Here is a 22,458-nt window from a genome sequence, read left to right on the forward strand (position 1 = left end):
GATTTGTCCCAGAAGTACGCTGATCTAACCACTGACAGAAACAACTGCAACAGCAGCAATGCTGATCACAATACTTGGTAATGGTCACTGACACCTGTCATCATCCAATCACAGGGAATCATGGATTCCCCTGAATGAGAAGCACAGGAATTTCCTCTACCTGGGAATGATGGGGAAATGAAAAGTCCATAGTTTGATGGATGTGGACCAATCACCGGGATGCACCCAGTCCAGCACTTGCTTTATTGTGAGCATGTGAAACAGTCTCTTCATAAGAAGTTTGTTGAAGAGGATTTTGAAAAAAAGAAAACAAGTTGGTGTTAAGTGAGGATTGAACCCACTACTCCAAGAGAATAAGCCCTGAGATTTACCAAATGAGTTAACCCATGACACTAACATCAATACTGAAATTACTATTAAAGCACTATGTTAAACTACTGTTTTGTTATCTCAAGATCACGAAAATATTTGAATTGATGGCCGATTAAGGCTTCTGTAGAGACTTAAAGTCTAACATTACATAAAAGTGTTAAGAAAAACTGGTCGAGGTTAAGAAGTGTTAAGGTACCAACACTCCAAAAAGAGTTAAATTACACATTATTAATAGTATTAACTGATACACAGTCATAAACATAAATGTCAAAGTAATTAAACCAACTTTCAACAAGTGTTCAGTGGCAGAATGTGTTTTTAGGTAAGAGTTTTAAGGTAATCATAAAGATATTTTAAGGGCCAAAGAATGTTTTAAATATTCAACACAACACAATACACAAACACACCCATATACCCCATCATCCAGTTCAATTAAAAAAAAAAAGCCAAGATTTTACACCATATTGATAGAAGGATGGAGGTTTTAAATAAAAGAAGGCGCATTTTGAAAATCTCAGTGTGCACGTGGGGTCCTGTCTGAATACTAACTGCTCAAATGTGCATTATGCCTACGTAACTTTACACAGTCACTGGGGCTTTCAATGCTTTTCACTACGTCTGTGCCACAGCAGAGGGTGAGTAAAATTCACTTTAAAATGAATAAAGGATTTGTTAATTGTTTGTATTTTTGTAACCAGTTGCACTTTCATCCATGCATTGCATCTAATTGTAATTTTTACTTTGCAGATATGTTTATTTATTCTAATTCTTTTTTTTAACTTTTAAATATAATGCATACTGAGCATCTTAGGGAAAATAAATCTCCTCTGGGACAAATAAAGATGGTTTTCATTTAATTTCATTATAATGGTGATTAATTCTGTTATGGCAGAAAATTGTGTCCTCTTACATTTAATCTTTTATGTATGATCTTTTAATATTATTATTACTACTACTACTACTATTATTGTTATGTCTTATAGATATATATGTATTGTTTTTAATCTTTAACCTTTCCTTCTTCTATACTCCTTATGTTAGTCCGTCCACATTTACTAGGGTTTAGGTCAGAGCTGTGAGATTGTTTTGGTGTTTTCCCCCTCTTGTTGTTCCTCTCCTCTCCTTGAATGTTCATTCACTTTGTAAATGTTATACATCCCTTTGCTGAGGGCCAGACGCCAGGTCTCTGGACCAGCTGTATATGTTTTAATACTTCTGTTTATTCTCTTCAATACGTAAATTCTTCAAAGACAACGGTTGGTTGTTACTCAATTATTTGCTTAATCCCTCACCAGCAAGATACAATCTCCACGACAACTTCATCACAAAATAAGAAATGATAGAATATTTTAATTATTATCAGTGGTCTGTACAATACTGGCAGTAAAATTGTTATTTACAACACCAAATTTTACATGTCTGCACACTTATGTAAAGAAACAGATGTACAAATTAAATTATATGAAAGCCCTCTTCACTGTCAGATTTTATGTTTGAGCTCAATCACCAAATTAATAATTCTACCTTGATGTAACTTCAGTGGGTTTTCAAAAAGTGTGAAAAATGATTGAGCCTTGGAAACAAAAAAAGATTTGTGCTGGAAGTTTTTTTTTTTCTTTGCCTTGCCTTTGAGTCTTCCAGTCATCTGAGAAAGACACGCATGCGGACAGATAACACGTTGCTGTTCATCAAGATAGCAAGAGAATACATAACAGCGAAAGTTTGACACAAATCAAGCATTAGAAAAAACAGTCGCATCTCAAGGAGTCTCACATGTGTTTCAGTTGGACAGCCATCAAATATTCCCTTTTCAGACCGTATGTACACAATGCAGGTGTTCATCTTTTACTTGTCACACACTTTCTTTTGTGATTGTCAAATCACATTCCGTATGCCGGGTTTTCTGTCCTTCTATAGTCTTCTATGAGCAGAGGCTTTTTACTCCTGACGCTTCTCATCTCTCCAGCTCCTAGCAGTGCAGGATCTTGATGAAGGCTTTGCGAAACTCGATGTTGAAAGTGGTGTAGATGACAGGGTTGACAGCACTGTTGAGGTATCCCAGCCAGGTGACGGCGCTGTACAGTGAGGGCGAGATGCAGCAGCTCCTGCAGTGGGCCTTCAGCACGTGGGTCAGGAAGAAAGGCAGCCAGCAGATGATGAACACACCTTGGAAACAGACATTAAATGGATTAGAGGATGAGTGTATTTTGTATGTTATTAGCACAACATGTAACATGTGGCACAAATTGGGCAGGGATATAATTAATGAAATATCACTCCAACTTCAGCATTTGTAATTTGCACAAAATCTTGAAACTGCTGAAACAATACATAGAGAGCGTCACCAATCACAATTGTAGTTTCACAGCAGCCTAGACAAATAAATCAGAAAACAAATGAGGAAGGTGAGGAACAAAATGCAATCGAGTAAAAAGTCATATATTATGGAGGCCATAGAAAATTGTGCCATGGATGTCAAGATTTGATAATGTGTCTCTTGCTGAAATAAGTAAAACTTTCAAAACCTTTAACCTAGAATAGGCTCATTGTATTCAGTGCTTACCAATTTTAACAGAAAAAGCGTTGAGATTATTTAAAACACATTTTCACCTAGATTCTAAGTCATTCAGTCAAAGGTTATTGCAGTTCTTGCTTCAAGAAGACACTGAAAACTGCAGTTTACAGTAAAGAATATGCTCTTATGTCATGTTGTGGGCACAGCTTACATATATCCACAGGTAGAGTAGATTTGGGTAGATTGTTTTTAGTTTCTTTAAAAAAACAAAACAAAAAAAAATTAAAATAATAAATTCTACATTTAGATAACGATGTAAGAGAAATCACATCTCAAATAGGGTGGAATTTAACAAATTATGCTTTCATTATTTTTGCAAATAATTACTTTAGACTTTATGCAATATCCTGAGAGAATACTAGACATGTGTGAATATAAAAAAGGTGATAGGAACACTAAATTATGTAGTATACCTATATATTCATGTAGACTAGTTTGTTTGTGTACATATAAGTTGGCAGGTTTGTGCGCGCGCGCACACACACACACACACACGCACACAAACACACACACACAGTGAGACCGGCTCGTCCTTAATATGTCTACATGGTCAAAAGATGAACACCTCATCCATTAGTCTGTACTTCCTTCCGCTCACCAAGCACAATAGCGAGCATCTGTGTCGCCTTCCGCTCCTTCTGCTGTGACAGCCTCCCTCTCACTCTATCTTTCACGATCCCCCACTTCTCTCTGCCTCCACTGCGCTCCCTCCATCCCTCGCGGCCCCTCATTCCGTCCTCAAGGGTGGGGGGGGCGGGGCATCAGGGCCGATCGTGCCACGGTTGAGGGAAGAACCGGGGGCAGGTCCAACTGAGACGGCCAGGGAGATCCTGGCCCGTTCCGAGTGGGAGGATGCTTGGACAACAGGAGGAGGAGCCAGGCTGTGCTCAGTCTGCGGCAAGAACTGACCTGTCTCCACTTCAAGTGGGTGAACCACCGCCTCCTTTACGAGGGTCTGACACACAGAGAGGGAGGAAGGAGGGTGGTGAGGGAGGTAAGCATTGAGGGAAAAACAAAGGTGCGGATGCTTTATTGTAAAGATAAAGGAGAAAGGATAACAGGAAGAAAGCAGAGAATCACTGCAGAGGCAGAAGGTTCTACAACAAAAAGAGGAAAGTGACAGTGATGAGAATGAGGCCATTTGTGTTGTATCATTGCACTGAATCAAGAGACTCACCACTTTCTTGCGCTGTGGGCCAGCAGTGGTGGGCCTCAAGATCAGGGTGCACAACTTCACATCCTCTGGTTGTGTACACTTATTCTGAAAGGGAAGGGAAAGGAAAGCCCAATCCAAGATATTCCAGTGAAGTACTGTTCCTTCACTTACTGGCCTAAATAAACAGAGGCCTCAGTAGCTTCCTAGTAACTTAACAACAATTTCTAGTTGGCTTTTGTTCTTTTGATTCAACTGCTTGTAATATCGAGTTGGTGATTGACTTTACTGTGGAAATAACTACAACCAGTCATTACAATCTCATTTGTTGCAGCCACACATCATTGAAAACCATAGACGTTTGTTTAAGTTAAGTTTCCAGAAACTCCAAATATGTTGGGCTGAAATGTGGGGAAATGTGTATGAAATCATACACAAGACATTTATATGATTGGATCCCCATTAGCCGCTACCTACGTAGCAACTACTGCTACCTACTGGAACAAGCTGATACATAATATGATGGTGCCAGTGTCAGAGGTAGAGGAAGTTCAACAACGACTTTTAAAATATGGTATGAAACTTTCTGTAAATTGATTGGCTTAAGAATCATCAAAACAGCCGTTTCCAATTGACATCCACATTTGTGATTCTACCTTCCTGTGTCGATGACCTTCTCCTGCCTCAGCTCCTCCTAGTGTGTGCAGACCGTGTCTGCGAGGTGGGGCTGTGCGTCTGCCACGTTTGCGCAGCACTATGCAGATCTGCGCGTACACCAGTAAAGTTACGATGAAGGGAACATAGAAGGAGGCCACAGATGAATAGACGACGAACGCTGGGTCAGCAAAGCTGCATGTGGTGCCTTCCCGGCTGGCTAATGAAGGGAAGATAAAGAGGAAAATGCAAGAATTAATTTGGTACAGAAACTTTCAGAGGCCATAACTTGATTTTACTATTGCCAATGTATGCCTTCTGTCTGAACATGGTGTTTTAATCAAAAATATGTTAAAACAATAGTTCAGTAGTTGGGGAATTTTTTCTCTGGCTGACAGTTAGATGAGATCAAAACGTACGTTGAAAGCAGGAAACAAAGGCAAGCCTGGCTTTGTCCAAAGGTAAAAAATGTGCCCTTAAAATAGTCCAGCACACACCTCCTCATGAAACCAAAACATCATTTTTACACTTTGGATTTTGTAAATATTAAACAGACTAGATACATTGTGTAATTAGAGGTGCTACAAGGTAGATTTTCTTGATAAAATAATAAAGTTTGCCCTGTTCCCAGTTGTTGAAATTACTTTTCTAACTTTTGGCTTAAAAGTTAACAATGTAGTGAGATTTTTCAACTGTTGATTTCAAGAATAAACTTCAGCCTTTACGCCAACATGGGTGAGAAATCCTTTAAATTTAAAAAGTGTGTTGTAATACATTCAAATGCTCTAGAACAGCTACAAAATGTCCCCTGTGGTGAAGTTGTTTGTGCTGTAAACACATATTTGCATGCCCATGCAATTTGAAACACAAACACTCTCACACGAACTGAATGAAAAACTAACAGTATCAAACAGTATGTTGTAATCTATGAGCAACCCATGACTGAGGAGAGAGGGGCATTTTTACTTTTATCTTCTGTCACTCTTGCACTGTTTAGACCCACAACTGAGGCTGCTAGGTGTCAACTCTCACATCACTTTTTCTTTCCCACTTATTCTCAAGTGGTTTCCTTTCAGTTCGATGCAAGCACATTCAAAGCTTAAATCCCTCCTCACGGCTGTCTTCATTCAGGCAGAGGTTAGCAGCCGAGCATCTTCACTCCTGCTCCTTTTGTGAGACAAAAAAACGAATCAAGGACTATGTGTGCCCACTTGCTTGTGGGGGAGACGTCACTTGTCACTCCCTTAAAGAGAACAACATATGAAAATGTCTATATGGGTATTTAAGTATAAGGTAGGTAGATCCTAGGTAGATTCCCATAGGAGAATAAAATTCAGCACCAGGTCCTCTTACTGGGAACTTTCTGGAGCTTTCAGCAACATCTTGTGGCCTTCATCAGTGGATGGATTATCAATTATCATAGACATGATTCAGCCATTGACCAAATAACCACTAGTAAAGTGGCTCAGTGATTAGCACTTTCGCCTCACAGCAATATGGTCCTGGGGCAGGGCCTTTTCATGTTCTCCTCGTGTTTGTGTGGGTTTCCTCCAGGTGCTCCGAACAACCAGACCATGCTTTTTGACTTGTGACCCATTGAGGAGTGATTTTTCATTTTGGATATTTTCATTTGAAAGACTTTTAGAGGCCTATTGAACGTATCCACTAGTATAGACATAGACACGTGAGGACATGTGGATAAATTTCTGCTGTGTCACTTTGTGGAGTGACTGAGCACTAAGACTCTATAGCCTGGGTTGGGTTAACACAACCTACACTAGTAAGTGGTGAGAAACTTGAGAGGAAGGATCAGATGTAGCGGTTACCAGTGTTGTTCAGTCCAAACAGTAAAGGGCAGGAGATGGCAAAAGAGAGGAACCACACCACAGCAATCATCACTGCCACCCTCCTCCTGGAACTATATCTGGTGTTGTAGAGCATCGGCATGGCCACTGCTGTGTATCTGCAATAGTACATTTACACAAAGATGCATAACACACGCAGAAAATATATTAAAATGCTGCTCACACACTCACTCATGGTGCCTGCATTAGAACACCAGTGTCAATACAGTGTAAACACATATTAATGCATCTTCAGACTTCATTATCCCATAGTCATGTTCGCACATATTTTAAAGTAAACTCAGGCACTTCATACAAACACATTCCCAATTTCCTCTCAAACAGACAGAAGATATCACTTTCACAGCTACAAGGACGCAAAACACACACCTGCCAGTATGTCAAAACCACTTACAGAAGTCTACTATAAGCGCAGGTGTAAGCAGCCTACATCAGTGAAGTGCTGTTATCTCAACTGTGGGCAGAGGGTCACGGACACAAACAGAGTTAGCCAAGACTCTACAGATGAAACTCAGCTTTCAACAGACTCGCTTCTCAGGAAATCTTGTTGTTTCAGGTGTGAAAATCTGCAACATGGCATCTACGGATGTATTCACAGCCAATTCCTGTTCTTGTCTGGCTGATGATTGGTTGATTGAATGTGTTGCTGCTCTCCTCCACTTACTGAACACAGACTGTCCAGAGAGCCACAGCCACACTCTCTGTGAAATATTAGAGCCTCTTTTCAAGGGAGAGGGGTTAAGAGTCACTAGATTTGTCGCTAGTCACCAAATCTGGTGAGAAAGATGCTTAGTTTGCAACACTAATCCTATAGCCATGTTGTTAACTTAGTAACTAGCAGTAGTAATTATTCGGTAGAAACACGAAATATGATGACTTTATTTGAGTTTATTCTAATTTATCCAATTACTTTCACCCACAATTTCAGGAGTGTGAATGAAAAGGTTGCAACTCCTGCACTGTTTACCTAATGTAGACCCTTGTGGTTTCCGTTTTATTTTTTATTCCGGCGTATATTTTGTTGTCTACAGCTTCGAGAAAGCAGTTAGACTTTGTCATTAGTTATTGCACCAAATTTCACAAGTCTAAACAGGTGCAGCCTCAATGTGTCACTTTGTCAGCGTAATTAGGACACAGCTGTAGACGGCCTGCCCACTGGGTGTCTGGTCACATCTTTGTGGACCAATGAAGAGGGCATGATGTGAAACAACAAATCATAGTCTCCTTGATTTATGAAGATCAAGCACTAATGATTGAAGAGGACACTGTAAAAGACGCAGTGGAAACCTGTTATTATTACCTGCTGAAAGTCAAACAAATGATTACAGTATCTGGGGCTTCTGTCCTGCTGCTCTGTGACAGCTGGATGATGGATGTATCTTTAAAGTTTTTAGCTCTTTGTTTAGCCCAACCTGCACCAATCATGATCAAGATTAGGGGAGAGTACTAAGTAAAGAATTGCTATAGTGATTTGTTTGGGTATGATCTGTAATCTGGAAAAAAAAAGAAGAAGAAGACAATTGAATTACGGAACAAAGATGTCTGTATATCAGTTTTTAATTTAGTTTGAAAAACAGAAGCCATGTGGGTCCTAAAAGTAGGTCCATGTAATGTGTATAATAACCATACCAACAACCCATTACATTAGCCTACTTTTATTAGTTTAATTAGTTTTTTTTACAATTCTTTTCCGCTTCCCACCTGTCCACCATCAATTTTGTCATTTGGAAACAATAAACAAATTGACCCACGTGGCTTTGGTTTCTAACTAAATTTCAAATTGACTGAGGTACACAGACCTCTTCAAGTACAACCAACATGCATTGCATTGCTTGCATTGCCTTGGTTGTTTTGGCCGGCTTCTTCTGACCTCGTCTGTTGCCTATTCCCTGTCGGATTTGTTTGCCTGTCTCTGACACATTGCCTGTGTACCAAACCAGTTTTGGCAAGGACAGATTGTTTCTCCTTTCAAAGGCCTGTTCCTGAAATGTGCATTTGAGTCCTCTGTCCTTGGTTTTTGAAGTTGTTATACTTCTCTTGGTAAAAGCAAATTTTAGGGAGAGAGATACATTGTAAGAAAGGGGAGAAAGATAATGTCCAATAAATAAGAGAAGCATCAACAAAAAGGAGAAAGAGTAAAAACAGTAAACGTTAAAGGAAGAATGCACCTGTCGATGCTGATGGCACAGAGGTTGAGGATACTGGCGGTGCACATCATGACATCCAGGGTGAGCAGGATGTCACAGTGGATGAGACTGAAGCGCCACTCTCCCACCACCTTCAACAAAACAAACACAAACGGACATTACTGTTAATACCCTTTTCAGTAACTTAAATTTTTAACTGCAAGGACCTTAATACTGTTGCTCATTTTGCACATGTTGGTCAATGTAACACTTGGAACACTGGTGAGGCAGCATTAATATTAACAAGGGTGGATTACGCAGTATACTTAATATTTAATAACATTTATTTCTTTACTGTAGACATGATTTGCTTCTGGAATGACTCAATTTACCCACAAAGTATTGAACGTAGTAATTATTTATTCATTTTTCCCCCTCCATAATTAATTGTTCAAAGTCTGTGAGACATCTATAGACTGCACTGATCATTCAAGTTTTTTCATTTTATTCAGTTTCTTGGACCTGTGCTGAAAGAGCTCCAGTGATTATTGGCATTAATAGTCTAGCCCAGAGCTGAAACAATTAGTAGTACTAATTAAAACTAATTTGTATAATTAATCAACAGGAAATTAATCTGCAACATTTTTGATAACTGATATTTGAGTCATTTCTTGTGCAGAACATTTGCTGATTCCATCTTCTAAAATAATTTACTCGTTTCCTTTGTCTAATATGAAATTAAACAATTTATCTTTGTATTTTGCACTAAATTAATCTGCAACTATTTTAATAATTGTACAAAGCACAAATACAAAACATTCATGTGTCCCAGCAAAAATTTGCTGCTTTTCTTTGTCACAAATGGTAAACTGAACATCTGTGGATTTTTGACTGTTGGTCGGGCATCATCTTGAACTTATGGAAAATGTCATTTTCCACTATTTTCTCACATTTTATAGATCCATCTACAGCTAATGGTTATCTTCATTATCTCAAAACAAGAGTGAAAAACGTGTGTTATTCAAAGGGCTTGTTTTAGTCATCCAATAATCTAATACCCAAAGATATTCAGTTTACTACCATATGTGACAAAGAAAAGAAGCAAACTCATATTTGAGAAGTTAAAACCACAGACTGACATTTTTTTCTTAAAAAAAAAAACAACAAAACAAAAAAAACAAGCATCAAGTTGAAAAAATTAAAAGAAGTGCACTCACCTCCAGGTAGACGCCCCAGGGCATGACAAGCGTGGCCAGTAGCAGATCGGACACAGCCAGCGAGACAATAAGGTAGTTGGTTGTTGTCTGCAGAGCTCGCTCTCGCGACACTGCCACACACACCAGCACGTTACCAAACACCACACAGAAGATCAGGAGCACCAGCAGCACCGCGTAGAAGTTGTATGGAGGAGAAGGGGTTGAGGACGAGCTGGTGCAGTTGGAGGATGTCAGCGAGGAGGTGGGGAAGGGTATAGGGGAGTATGAAGGATCATGGGTGACAAAGATGGAAGAATTCTGGTCAAGGGAGGAGAAGGGGAAGGGGGGATGGGAGGTCTCGTTTGACTTGTTGAGTAAAGTCATGATCCTGCTCCAGTGGGCATGGTCAAGCTGAAAATAATGACATGAAGATAGGAAGAGAAAAATCATGACCCTGGGGCCCTTCATGGCCCACTGTGAACCTGATTCAGCATTTCACAGTAGATTGAACAAAGATTGTCTTCTGAGCCTGACAACAAAGGAATATAGAAGAAAATGTTATTGTGGCAGCAGGACAGGAAATGTGTCTTTGGTCTCACCTCAAAGAGACAACTTAGCAGGACACCAGACACAGGACATGCATAGAAAATATACCACACCTTGCTTATACGCACACACAAGCACACACAGACAAGGTCACCTGAGTTTGTCTAAACCACTGACTGAAACTGTAGATGAAAGATGTACCGGATCAACCAGGTCTGTTTGGCCTCTGGTGCTCTGACAGGTCGACTGAAAGGAAGTAACTCAAATTCATGGAGGGGAAACTACTGTCACAGTCATTGTACAAATACAATCAGCACAACTGGTAAAACTTAACTGCACATTAAGTTTCACAAGTTCTTTAAACAGTCAACAGACCTAACTGACTGGTTTCACAAAGAAAGCTATTTTCCTCTCATGTTGTCACCTGTTGTCTTCTCGCTGCTTTCGCTGGATGGTTTTGGTGACATGTGATGACGAAAACAGTGACGTTGGCATTAAAGGTGCCCTGTGGAGTTATCTCAAACAAAAGTTCCCCAGAAACACACTGTCTGTATCTTTGATGTTAACAAATGTCCATCCACATAAAACATTTGCATTGCAGTGGAATTGCGTGATGTGAATTGTGCAACCCGCATGCACAATACAAACAAAATAGGGACCCACTCTTGAAAACATTGCTCTATAATGCCATAGTAGTCACAAACTCCAAAGTGAACGTTTAACCTTTGTCTCTCTGTATTGCTGTGCTTTTTGTTCTTAATTGTTCATTGACTGAATGCGAAATTGTCCCTCTGGGACTGGGATTCTTGGTTTATGTGTTTCTGCCGAGAGGAGACATGATGACCATATATTAAAGCTTTTCTTCCCCTCTCTTATCTCTCCATCCCTCTGTTCTGACTCCAACAACCAGCAGAAGGCTGCGTAAAATATTTATCAGCGACAGGAAGTTGAAACGGACAACTCACTTGCAGTATCTCTCCTATATGAAGTTTCCTGTCAGTCCCAAGGTCATGAATGAATCTAATGAGTATTTCGGCAACTTAACACCACCCACCCATCTATTCACTATCATGTTTCTCACATTGTTACAGTCCATATCGCCTGCCTTGCTCTGGCTCCGACCTACATTGCTAATCAACACATATCCAAGATGAGTCGAGTCTCGAATCAATAAGCTATTCAGTCTACAGAAGGCATTAAAATCCTCTGTGGGACAAGAATCAATTTCACATGGTTAGATGGGCTATTAATTTGACTCAGTGGAGGACTTGATGGGAAACCATAAACAGACATCATCTCTATCGTAGAGGTCTGTCCAATCGCTACAGGGGGTAGCAGTGTGCAGGAGTGAAGGCAGGGCCAGCGTTTAACTGGAGAATCTCATTTCAAGCGTCTGCTAAGTGTCCTTCACTAAATGTTTAGGCAGCTATGATCGTTAATGTTGGCTGCTTAAAACTCAATTAACAATCACAATTAAGCAGAGAACATAGCAGAAATGTTCAAATGTGCCGTATGTTGCAATGTCAAAAAATGCATTACAGCAAATCAGCACCAAAACTGAAAAAGAGCTGAAATGATTGGTCATTTAATCCATCAGTTGATTGACAGAATATAAATCTGCAACAATTTGATTAATTGTTTGAGCAATTTTTCAAGCAGCTTTTCTGTGATCTTTGGGTTTTGGACTGTTGGTCGGACATAAGACATTTGGGACGAGAATTTTCTGGTAGCCATTTTCTTCCAGCCATGTTTGTGGAGTTACTAAACTACTAAACTCAGCTGGTCTCACCTCAGTTTCCTTTATAAATGAGTTCAGAGACCTCAAACAGAGAGAGAGATGCCCCAAAGACAGAGTGCCAGATGAGGAAAAAGCTGTTAGACAAAAGCACACTGCAACGTTGTGCTTCAATAAAGCTGCTGCGCTTAAAGTAATCAGCAGAGCAGACTATAAAGTCTTCAAACAGTACTGGGGCGTGTTTCACCCAGAGCAGTTCATGGGTTTTTTTTTCCTCAACTGAGCTAAAACTAATGTTAAAATGAAATTGTTTTTAAAATAAAACTGAGAAAAAACATCTAATTCAGATCAAATATTTTAGTAATGTGATCACACCACAAACATTCTCTTTCTTTAGGCAAAATCAACACATTAATCTCCAGCTACTGAATAGACCTTGTGGTGTGGTTTTGCTCACAAAGTAATGTCTTTCTTGCATTATAACTGGAACAAACACGGTAAGCAATCTGAAAACTCGAAAGAGTCAAGAAAAACTAAGTGATAATAACCAAGACCATAGTTTTAAAGGTTGGATTGATGCACAGGCTAAAACCGTCACATTGCAACAATAATAATCTAAGAACATAAACAATAAGAAACACACAGGTGGTGAAAATTATGCAAACGTTCGCGTGTGTCTCATGTGCGATCATTTAACAGCATATATAATGTTGTGCTCATTTTCTTTTTAATCCATCTATCATCACTGCTGCCATGCCAATTGCAGTATAAAAACACTGATATATAATTGTTTGTCAAATCTATTCATATGAATGTATCACATCCTCTAAAATACATACATAATTTTAACACATAACACACTCTAGCGAACGCCAAGGCTCAAATTTAGCAGTATTGTTCTTTAAACTGAATTTACTTAATAAGACCAGATCACTGAAGACGCATTACATGTACACTGTAACTGACACAGAAGACTGCAGCTTGCATCAATTATGATAAAATCTTTTTTTCCAAAAATATGAATAGTAAGTCTTTTTGTATGAGCACTTGTTGGTCTATTTCACAGCATCTTAATTAGAGATCAGACTCAATAAAAGTATTTGTTCATGTTGACTCAGCATTCCAACAGCTGGTACTATGAGCAAACCAATCTTCCACCAAATATTTAAAAATTGTAAAGCTCTATAAAGCCCTGATCAGACAAGCCGCGGTTGTTGAGGAGAGAAGCATCTTTTCCAGTTGTTTTCTATAGTCAGTAGGCGCTTTGTGCGCCCTGGGTGTCTTGTTTGTTGCAGGAGAGTTCTGAATGTAATGAAGTAATTTGCATTTTTTCCCCCATTGTGCGGACAGTTTATTTCATAGCAAAATCATGGCTAGGCTTAGGACAAGTGATTGCCTTGTAACTTTGTTTTTTTAAACAGTGCAAGCTGTGTATACATGTCATACACAAGTGCAGATGGTTTCCTGAGGTCAGGGCTACAAAGGTTATTTGATTTTCTAAGATGTAATTCTTAAGGTCATATTTTATGAGGTCACATCGTAGTAAAGATACGCTTGGCCTGAGAATGTAATAACTTTTATTACTTTGAAACACTCTTATTTTCTCCCTGTGCTGTAGAGTGTTTCATGATTTTCCCCTTCCAATTCTCTTGTATTGGTTGCACTATTTTTGTTAACCCTTACTTCCTTCCCTAGGTATTTACCCCATTGATGCCATACGTGCTATTAGCTCTTACTAGTATGTATGTTTGGATAAAAGCGTCTGCTAAATGAGTTAATGTAAATGTAATGCCTGTCACACTTTCAATCACCATAAATGTCACTTGTTCCCACAAATTATCAAGTAAAAGAAAAGTTGAGCCAAATCTCCCAAACTTTTGTGGAATGATTCTAATGTGTTAAAATGTAAATGTACTCAGTGAGGTAGTGTGGTGGAAAGCCGGAGGATGGGGCTGTGCTGGAAACATTGCATTTGTTATTAGTGTCGAGAGAATGAAAGATTGTTTTACTGGACTGTAATGAAATATCCAGTTTTTGTTATAGGAGTGTTTCCACAAAATGTATCTACATCTTCAGAGTTGGAACTCACAGCTCAGATGTTTTCCGAGCTACAAAATGTTACACCGTGATTAAAGCAGCTATTCTGATGCAACTCATTACTCAATTTACTTTGTACAGATTCACATTCGTTAAGTGAAAAGCAAAGTCTAATTTGACTTTGAGCTACAGTGAGCAATAGCATCACTCAAGAATTGATGGAGGGAGAAAACAGGGTTGCACACAAAAGCAGTATTTTCAGAATGAGCCAGCAGGGATGATGTATTTGGAGAAATAAATATGTGAGGATAATGACACAGGGTAAAGCCATTTAATGATACAAATACTTTTCTACTAACTTTTAATTAAATACATCTCTAAAAGTGATGTTCTCTGTGTTTAACCCAATATTTGGTGTTACTGTGGCACTTGAACATATGTGGGGAATATAGGCCAACTACTTGTGTTTTAATAAGCCGTTTTGAGCTCGACATTACGACCTTAGCCTTTAAACAAAGAACTCATTCAACAGTCTATTTACCGTTTCAATTCATCTGCCCCCACTGCTGCCTCAGGCTTTGCGTCTGGCCCACATATTTAAAAATGTATGGGGTAAAATGCATAATCAAACAACAATGGTCTTTGTAAGAAAATAATCTTGCCATATTGTCCACTCTTAAAGCAAAATGTTTGTAAATAGGAAAAATCTGTGCACACTGGCTCTAATGAAAAGAAAACACCAAAACTACGCTGCTGAGTTTGATATTAATATCTTGTTTTAAATATTTTTAATATTAAAAATAAGCTTGCAAGGGAGAAGCTTGTAATTTCTTTTTGTGCTGTGCAATACATTACAGCTTCCGGTCTTATTTCTTTTTATTATTAAATGACATTTCACTCTTTCAATCCTGCGTTGTCTAATGTCCTTTCTTTCCTAAATCTCCCTTCAACTACACACTTCCTTGTCTTTCCATCTTTTCGTCTTATCTCCTTCTCTCCATGTGTAATCTCCTGTTTCTCCTCCTCTGTAACTCCTCTCTGGAGACACTTGACAGGTCTATTACATCAGTGGCCTTGTCTGCCCCCAACACCACTGAAAAAACAAACACACAGAAAAATAGGATTACTTCAAATTTTGCCCCAGCTCCACTAAGGCTATGAGCTGGCCTGCAAGAAATCTTTCATTTCTTTCAGTGAGAGGCAGGACTGAGTCGTGGCCACTGGGAATGATGTGGATGTTCACTTGCAGTATAATCAGCTCTCTGCTGAGTTCGGGGTAGAAAATACTCGCTGTTGTTTCCCTTCTCAACCACTCCCAGAACTCCTCATTTTCTACTTTTCACCTGTTTTTAACAAGCAGCCAGTGACTTCTACAAACAAATAAAATAACACAGCCTGCACCTGTTTTGAAGGGCAGTCAATCAAGCTATGAAAGACAGCAAGATCATCAACCAACAGGAATTTGGCTCAAGAGCAGCCATTCAGACCTACAGCTGCTTAACTGAAAATTCTCCATATGGCAATATACACTTAATGAGCAGCCAGCGCAGAGACATTGCAATAATTATGATGAAATGACTTGTGCTGTGATTTGTGACACCTCAGGTCACACCTCCACACTGTTAGACATCGGGTATTATGTCAAATAGGTTAAAACTGAGGGAAGGGGAGACTTTGTGCTTTATCTATTAATGTTAAGACACACAATCAATAAACCATTAGCTATAGATCTTTCTTGCAAAACGTAATCTGCAAAAGAAATGATCACAGAGATGAAACTAGCCACAAAGGAATACTAAGAGGGAGTGATTGTCTTGCAATCACCTGAAAAAAGCACCAGAATATCTGTTGCGACTGGAGTTCCTGATCGATTAACAGACTAGAGAGTTGAGAGAGAATCCTGCAATGCACAGTCACATGAGGGGACCTCCACCCGGTAGCGATGCTCCGAACCAACCACAAACATCTTTTATTCAAGAAGTAATTTTGCATCGTCTCCATCTTTTATTTAAAATGAGAGACTGCAGCTTCTGGAAGTCAGCTCCAAGTGATGTGTGCCTGATGTGAGCAGACTTGAAATTAAATGCACACATTTCAGTCTACTCAGGGATTTGCAGCACATTTCTTTCAACTGAGCTTTATTATCTTGAGAGAATGCCTCCAAGCCAAACACAATAGCATTTTGCAGCCTTTTGCCCACTAGAGGGTATCACAAATGTGAACTTCATAAAATGTATTATATTATGTGTTGCTTCAACACAAATGGAGGCAAGATGATTTTGTTTCATTAAAGCATCATTATGTTAGAGCCTCTGGGGATGACAATGTAATCTAAATGATCCTCCAATAGAAATATAATATGGAAAGTCTGTACAAGAGTAATGCTTGTACAAAAGGGAGCATGTGGAGCAACTCTTCAAGGATTATCATCAAAATCACATAACCAGACTGAGACAAATACTGAAATTCAAGCTTTCAAGAAACCTTAGGGAGAGGAGGTGAAAAACTTTTCTTTTATAGGTCTAATAAAAAGTCTTTTGTTCATATCTTCTTATCTGTGATATTGTTTTATATAGACTAATATATGGTATTTGATTTTTTTTTAATTCACGGGCCATAGCAGTCTACTGTTTTGTTTCCTTTTAACATTTTTTTTTTTTAATTTGTGGTTTCATTTTATAGGTGTAGGCTACTTATTTTCAATGTGTTGGTAGTGTAATTTGGTTAGGATGAAAGGACTGGATGATAAACACTGTGTTGTATATTTTTTTGTGTATATATATATATATATATATATATATATAAATGATTTGAGTGTCAAAAATCATCCACCCAAAAACAAAATTCCACACACACAAAATCAATGTGGTTCCCAGTTTTTGTTTTACTCCCAACAGAAACTTGTCAATCCTTCCACAATAGTCTACCAGCAGGACAAGGTATAAATTCCTCATTAAAAGGTTAAAAAAGTTCCCCTACAGGCAATATAACCTAGTTGCCTACTATGAGTTCTACCTAATCGAAAAAGTCTTTTTTCCCCCCAACCCCTTGTAAAGCGTTTCTTACCGTCTGCCAGCGGAGCTGCGCACATTCAGGTCGCTCTCCTATCAGGAACAACACCGGGCACAAATTGGCTGTCTGGCTGCACAATCACATCCAGCAATTTACGGCCGAACCTCCCACCTTGACCTCAGTGAGTCAGTAGCTTACACGGTCCGCTCACACATAAACACACAGAGACACTAACGGAGTCCCGGCTTTTCAGTAATATAGTTCCCCTCCTCTCTTGTGTCGGTGGTCCGCAGTAAGTATAGAGCCGGGGTCGGCGCGACGGGAGTGACCGCGGAGGAGGAGGATGTAAATAGAAGAGGAGGGAGGGAGGGAGGGAGTGAGGGGGTTTCAAACTGATTTTCACAGTTTCAGTTTTCGCTGAGGAAGTGTTGACCTCGCGGCAGAACTAGGCTTGTAGGCTACTGACTGAGATTAATATGGAGTAAAGAGACAAAAACAAAATTCTTTAAAGTTTACAGGAATACTTTAAACATTTTGGGAAATGCACTTATTTGCTTTCTGTGGAGAGTAACAACTGTCTGTCAAATATAGCCTAAGGCTTTATGCAACAACAGGTTAGCTTAGCACAAACCCTGGAAACAGGTAGCATGGAAGCTGTTTCCGGGAGTCTCAGAGCCAAGAAATAGCATAGCTTCCTGCAGGTATCCCTGTAAAATGACACCCGGATAATTTAACACTAATGTTTTTGAACGGATTTCTATGGAAACAAAAAAACATAGTGGCCTACTTTTTAATTAGTGAGCTTTAGAGGTGCCAGTAAGTGGATATTGTTACCATAGGACAGAACCAAACCAGACTTGCTATTTCCTCCACTTCCAGGCTTTTTGCTAAGCTAAGCTAGCCGGTTGTATTACACAGACAGATGTGAGAATAGCAGCAATCAAACCTCTGCCAGAAAGCAAATTAGAGTGTTTCCTAAATTGTCGAATTCGTCCTTTAATCGGCATCAATTTATCTGTGTCCTTGAAATTCTGTCACTTCCAAAAAAATAAAAAATAAATAAACAAAACCACAACAAAATACACTGTGTAACACTTTATATTACAGAAACATTTCCAGAAAAGAACCATTTAATTTAGCACAGACACAACATAAGGCACATAAAGCTGAATAGACTAAGTAATTGACTGCTTAATCAGATAATTAACCAGCAACAATTTGGATAATCAATTTGTTTTCATTCTTTTTTTGCAATAATGTTGAACTTCCAGATTCTTAATGAGATTTTTTGAATCTTGAGCTAAATAAAATTTACTTTTACTGCTTACTTGTATGTGTTTTGTGGAAAAAGTGACCATGCTTAATTTTATTCCATCAGCAGCACTTTTATTTAAATAATATAAAGGGAGCTTTAAGCAAATAAAGATAGCTAATAAAAGATTGTTTAAAAGAAGAAGTCCCACACTGCAAACTGTTTAGTCAGGTAAGCGAGGTAATGGAACAACATCAGGGTTTCTGCAGATTTCACCTGGTCAAATTTAAGACTTTTTAAGACCTTTTTAAGACCATTATGAATGAAATTTAAGACCTTTATCAAGACTTAAAAAAACAAACGCACAAAGGAAATGCAGTCACAAAATTACTTTCAGAGTAAATCAATGTATTCAAATTAGGGTTGAGTGATGTCTACAAAATTGGCATCGGACGATGTCAACAATGAAACACCGGAATGGACGATGACGATAAGTTACATAGTTAACAAGCTGGCAGCAGTGCACCTGCTGACGTGAGAAATGGATCACCGGTGAAAAAAAAAAAAAGAGTTCTGTGTCTTTTCGGTGACTTTATAAAACCTAACCTGCTGCTGAAGGATAAACTAAGGGGAGCAGGGAAAGCCGGCATGTTTGCAGTCAGAGACCAGAGGTAAAGGTGTGTGTGTAAGTGAATGCAGGGAGAAGTCGAGGCAGGCGCAAAGCAGGTACATTTACAAATAATAGAAATAATGTCCATGGGGATTAAAACCTGCTTTCACAGGCGGTATAATAAAAAATTATGTTTTCCCAATAAAGAAATATGCAATTCCACATACTTTTTGAACATTGTTATTACCACATCTGTGAATAAATAGTAAAATGTAGACCAGATTTGGAATAAACTACACCCCAAAAGCTAAACTTGCTAAATAAGTCTACTGGGTTTGAATTATAACCATTAGATCTGGGAAAATTAATTTGGTTAGTTGTGATGCTCTCCACAATAATTTTACATTTGTTGCGCAGCACCAAGCTGTTTTGAGCCTCACCACCTTATGACAGGAAAACACATGACCTCAGAATCATTACAGATAGGATTATTCATGTTTGCCTTTTGTGTCTTAATTTACTGCTTTATACATCTGTAGAAATTAACGTAAATAATAGGCAACATGAGAAGCCCCTCCCTTCTGTATTATGATAAGCATTTCATTTGTACATCAAAATCCAAAAGAATAATCTCCCATTAGCTTAAAAGCACTTACGTTAGTTTGCATCCCTAATTTGCTTTAATGTTACTAACCTCAGCTCTTTCGTGGTCAACACCGTCCTTTCTTTTTAATTTAACTATCAAGATGTACAGTAGAGGACTGTAACCCGACAACTGATCTTATCCTCCACTAACTTTCACCATCACTTTCTGCCACTCTCCCTCACATTCGCTTGTCATTTGAAAAAACAAAATTTTGATTTTGAAATTTTAGACTTTTGAAGACCCCGCCAAAACCCTGCAGGACATCTACCTGACAGGTGCTGTTATCAGAGCAGCTCCTTTAATCTGGAGGTCTCAGAGTGTTTGATTGTCCGAGTGACAGAAAGTGACGGTGAATCTCAGAGGGGGAAAATATTCTGGCAGTAAAAGTACTGTATTGCTGTGGCAGGTAATAAATGCTTCAGCTTCTCCAGACCAAGAAAAGTCTGTTCCCAAACGGCTGGAGAAGTGAAGCAGGTTAACAAACATCTCCCCTTCAGACTGGAAGCTGAGCAGGAAGCTAACAGAACATCTTTTAGTTCAATTTATAGAAAGTAACGAGCAGCTGTATTTTATTCCAGCCTTCCTGTCCAGCTGAGAGAAAAGAGGTGTTCAGCTCTGTCCTGAACACAGACTGAACATCCATGGGGTACCATATTTGGGTCACACCAGGGTCACACAGAATAAGCGGTTGACGATGAATGGATGGATTACTTGTTGTTGATATTGACATTTCTGTGAGTACACTGAGTACTTACATTGCAGGTTTTGAAGACGTCAGTCATCCGCTAGCAGGTTCACTGGGAGGCCACGAAGGGTCGGATGGCATCTCATGTGTACCTCGTGTTGTTCCTAGATTGACAATCAAAATAATTATTATTGTACAAATATTTTTACAGCACATCAAGCCATAAAGTGTAACAGTTCTACGAATATAATAATAATATTGATTGCAATAACAACAAATCCATCCAGCTGCAACTGCTAAAAGACAAGTCAAATTTAAACAAACACAATGACTCAAACAGTGGGTGGGAAATAGAAGCTAACTAAAACCTTAAACATGACAATAGAAGAGATTTGGAAGCCAGTGCAGTAGGGCTGGACCCAAATATTTGACTATTCCTTCATTGGGTTGGTATTCAGTTTCAAATTTTCGGATGTGGAGATTCGCACAAGCACCTGCAGTTCTGTCCTGTACAATGCTGCACACACACCAGCTTGCACCGCCCTTTTCAGTTTCTCTCTTGCTGTATCATACAGCGACAGACACATACAGGCTGCTATCTGTCCGCTTTCAAAAAAACACAGCTCGTGTTTTGAACTTTTTCCACCCACGATTCTGTGGTAACAACAGCAGGTAAGCTGCTTGTGGAGAGGGCCTATAGTACATCTCTCTCTGTTTGTGTCTCTGCAACTGTCAGTAGACCGTATGGCGACCGATCACGGAGTTGGTCTCTTGGATGGATAAAAAAATAAAGTCATGCTCAGCACATAAAATCTGTGCAAAATTTAGGATTTTGTCTTGGGTCATGTGTTCAGGGCAGCCCAAGAATTTAAAAATAAGCTTGTAAATGGCTTTTAAAGTGATCATGTACCGAATACTTACAAAAATAAATGCAAATGAGAAATGACAATTGAAAGTAGATGGCTCTATCCTCCTAGTTAGGGCTGCAGCTCACCTCCAGCTCTCTCTGTAGTGCAGAGAATCCCTGCTACCTGCGTGTGCTAATCCATTCTTTCACCCAGATTCTTTGTCTCTATAACTGCTATCTTTATAATAACACACAACAGCTGTTTCGTGTGCAGGATCGGTTTTCTTTTTTCTTGACACAGCGCTGTCAGCTCGCATAGTGTGTGACCACCTGTCACTGATCAGTCACGTAGTGTGAACGCCACAACGACATCAAGACTCCCGTCACAAGACGGCAAGTTGGGTAGTCTGAACAGCACGGCCATCGGCCGACGCTGAAAGTCGTGTAGTCTGCATGAGCCTTAATGTGCAGCTCCCCGACACCCAGTTAACTCATGACTGCGACGTTACAAACCAAACTCACGGCTTAACCAGGAGAACAACAAACGCACATGTGTACATTTTCAGCTGAGGATTGCGGCTTCCTTTGGCTATCCTTCAACTCAACAATCAATCATGGTTTCGGTTAAATGCTAAAGTTGTTGTTACTGTTACCTTGTCTGTGATCCGCTGGCAGAACACCGGGTGCTTTCTGATCAGGTGCCGTCGTGCTGTTGCAGAGGCGACATAACTTTCTTTTTACGGTGGACGGACTGTAACATTACAGAGTTGTTGTTTTCTTTTAGCTTGAAATAATCCCATACTTTGAACACTTTCTTCTTTGTCCCTCGCTATTTTCTCTCTATTATTCGTCCACTTTGCAAACAGCGCCATCCTAATCACGTCGTGTTCACACAACATAAGCGCAGTGTACAACAGTAATAAATGTCCGTGCAAAACAGTGTGCTATATGGATAAAACGAAGCCTCGAAGCAAAGAATTTGTTAGTAATTGATTTAATCAAAGAATAGTTTCAGCACTACTGCTAGTCATCACAAGACAATATCATAATCAAATTTCACTATTATAGTAGAGGTCCCAATCTGTATTGACTGACCATTATGTGAATAAATAAATCCTGAGGATCTCTGCAAGGCCTCTGCTCTCTT

General features: G+C 39.3%; 1 protein-coding gene and 1 long non-coding RNA gene across 2 annotated transcripts; both read right to left on the reverse strand.

Moving 5' to 3' along the window:
- Positions 1 to 1,702: 1,702 nt before the first annotated feature.
- Positions 1,703 to 22,125, reverse strand: drd2l (dopamine receptor D2 like). Its single transcript, XM_038710807.1, is given in 10 exon segments — positions 1,703 to 2,538; positions 3,546 to 3,687; positions 3,690 to 3,902; positions 4,125 to 4,208; positions 4,757 to 4,974; positions 6,581 to 6,717; positions 8,788 to 8,897; positions 9,963 to 10,352; positions 20,535 to 20,628; positions 21,965 to 22,125. Coding segments are annotated over 9 exon segments (1,518 nt in total). The 5' UTR covers positions 20,562 to 20,628; positions 21,965 to 22,125; the 3' UTR covers positions 1,703 to 2,341.
- Positions 14,568 to 18,538, reverse strand: LOC119897219. Its single transcript, XR_005443376.1, has 2 exons — positions 17,326 to 18,538; positions 14,568 to 15,352 (listed from the first exon to the last, which is right to left on the reverse strand). It is a non-coding gene; the product is annotated as an uncharacterized LOC119897219 (long non-coding RNA).
- Positions 22,126 to 22,458: the final 333 nt, after the last annotated feature.

The sequence above is a fragment of the Micropterus salmoides genome, unplaced genomic scaffold (genome assembly GCF_014851395.1).
Source record: "Micropterus salmoides isolate LMB-PRFRI ecotype aquatic unplaced genomic scaffold, ASM1485139v1 Ms_hic_scaffold_11, whole genome shotgun sequence".
In the NCBI taxonomy this organism is placed as follows: Eukaryota; Metazoa; Chordata; class Actinopteri; order Centrarchiformes; family Centrarchidae; genus Micropterus; species Micropterus salmoides.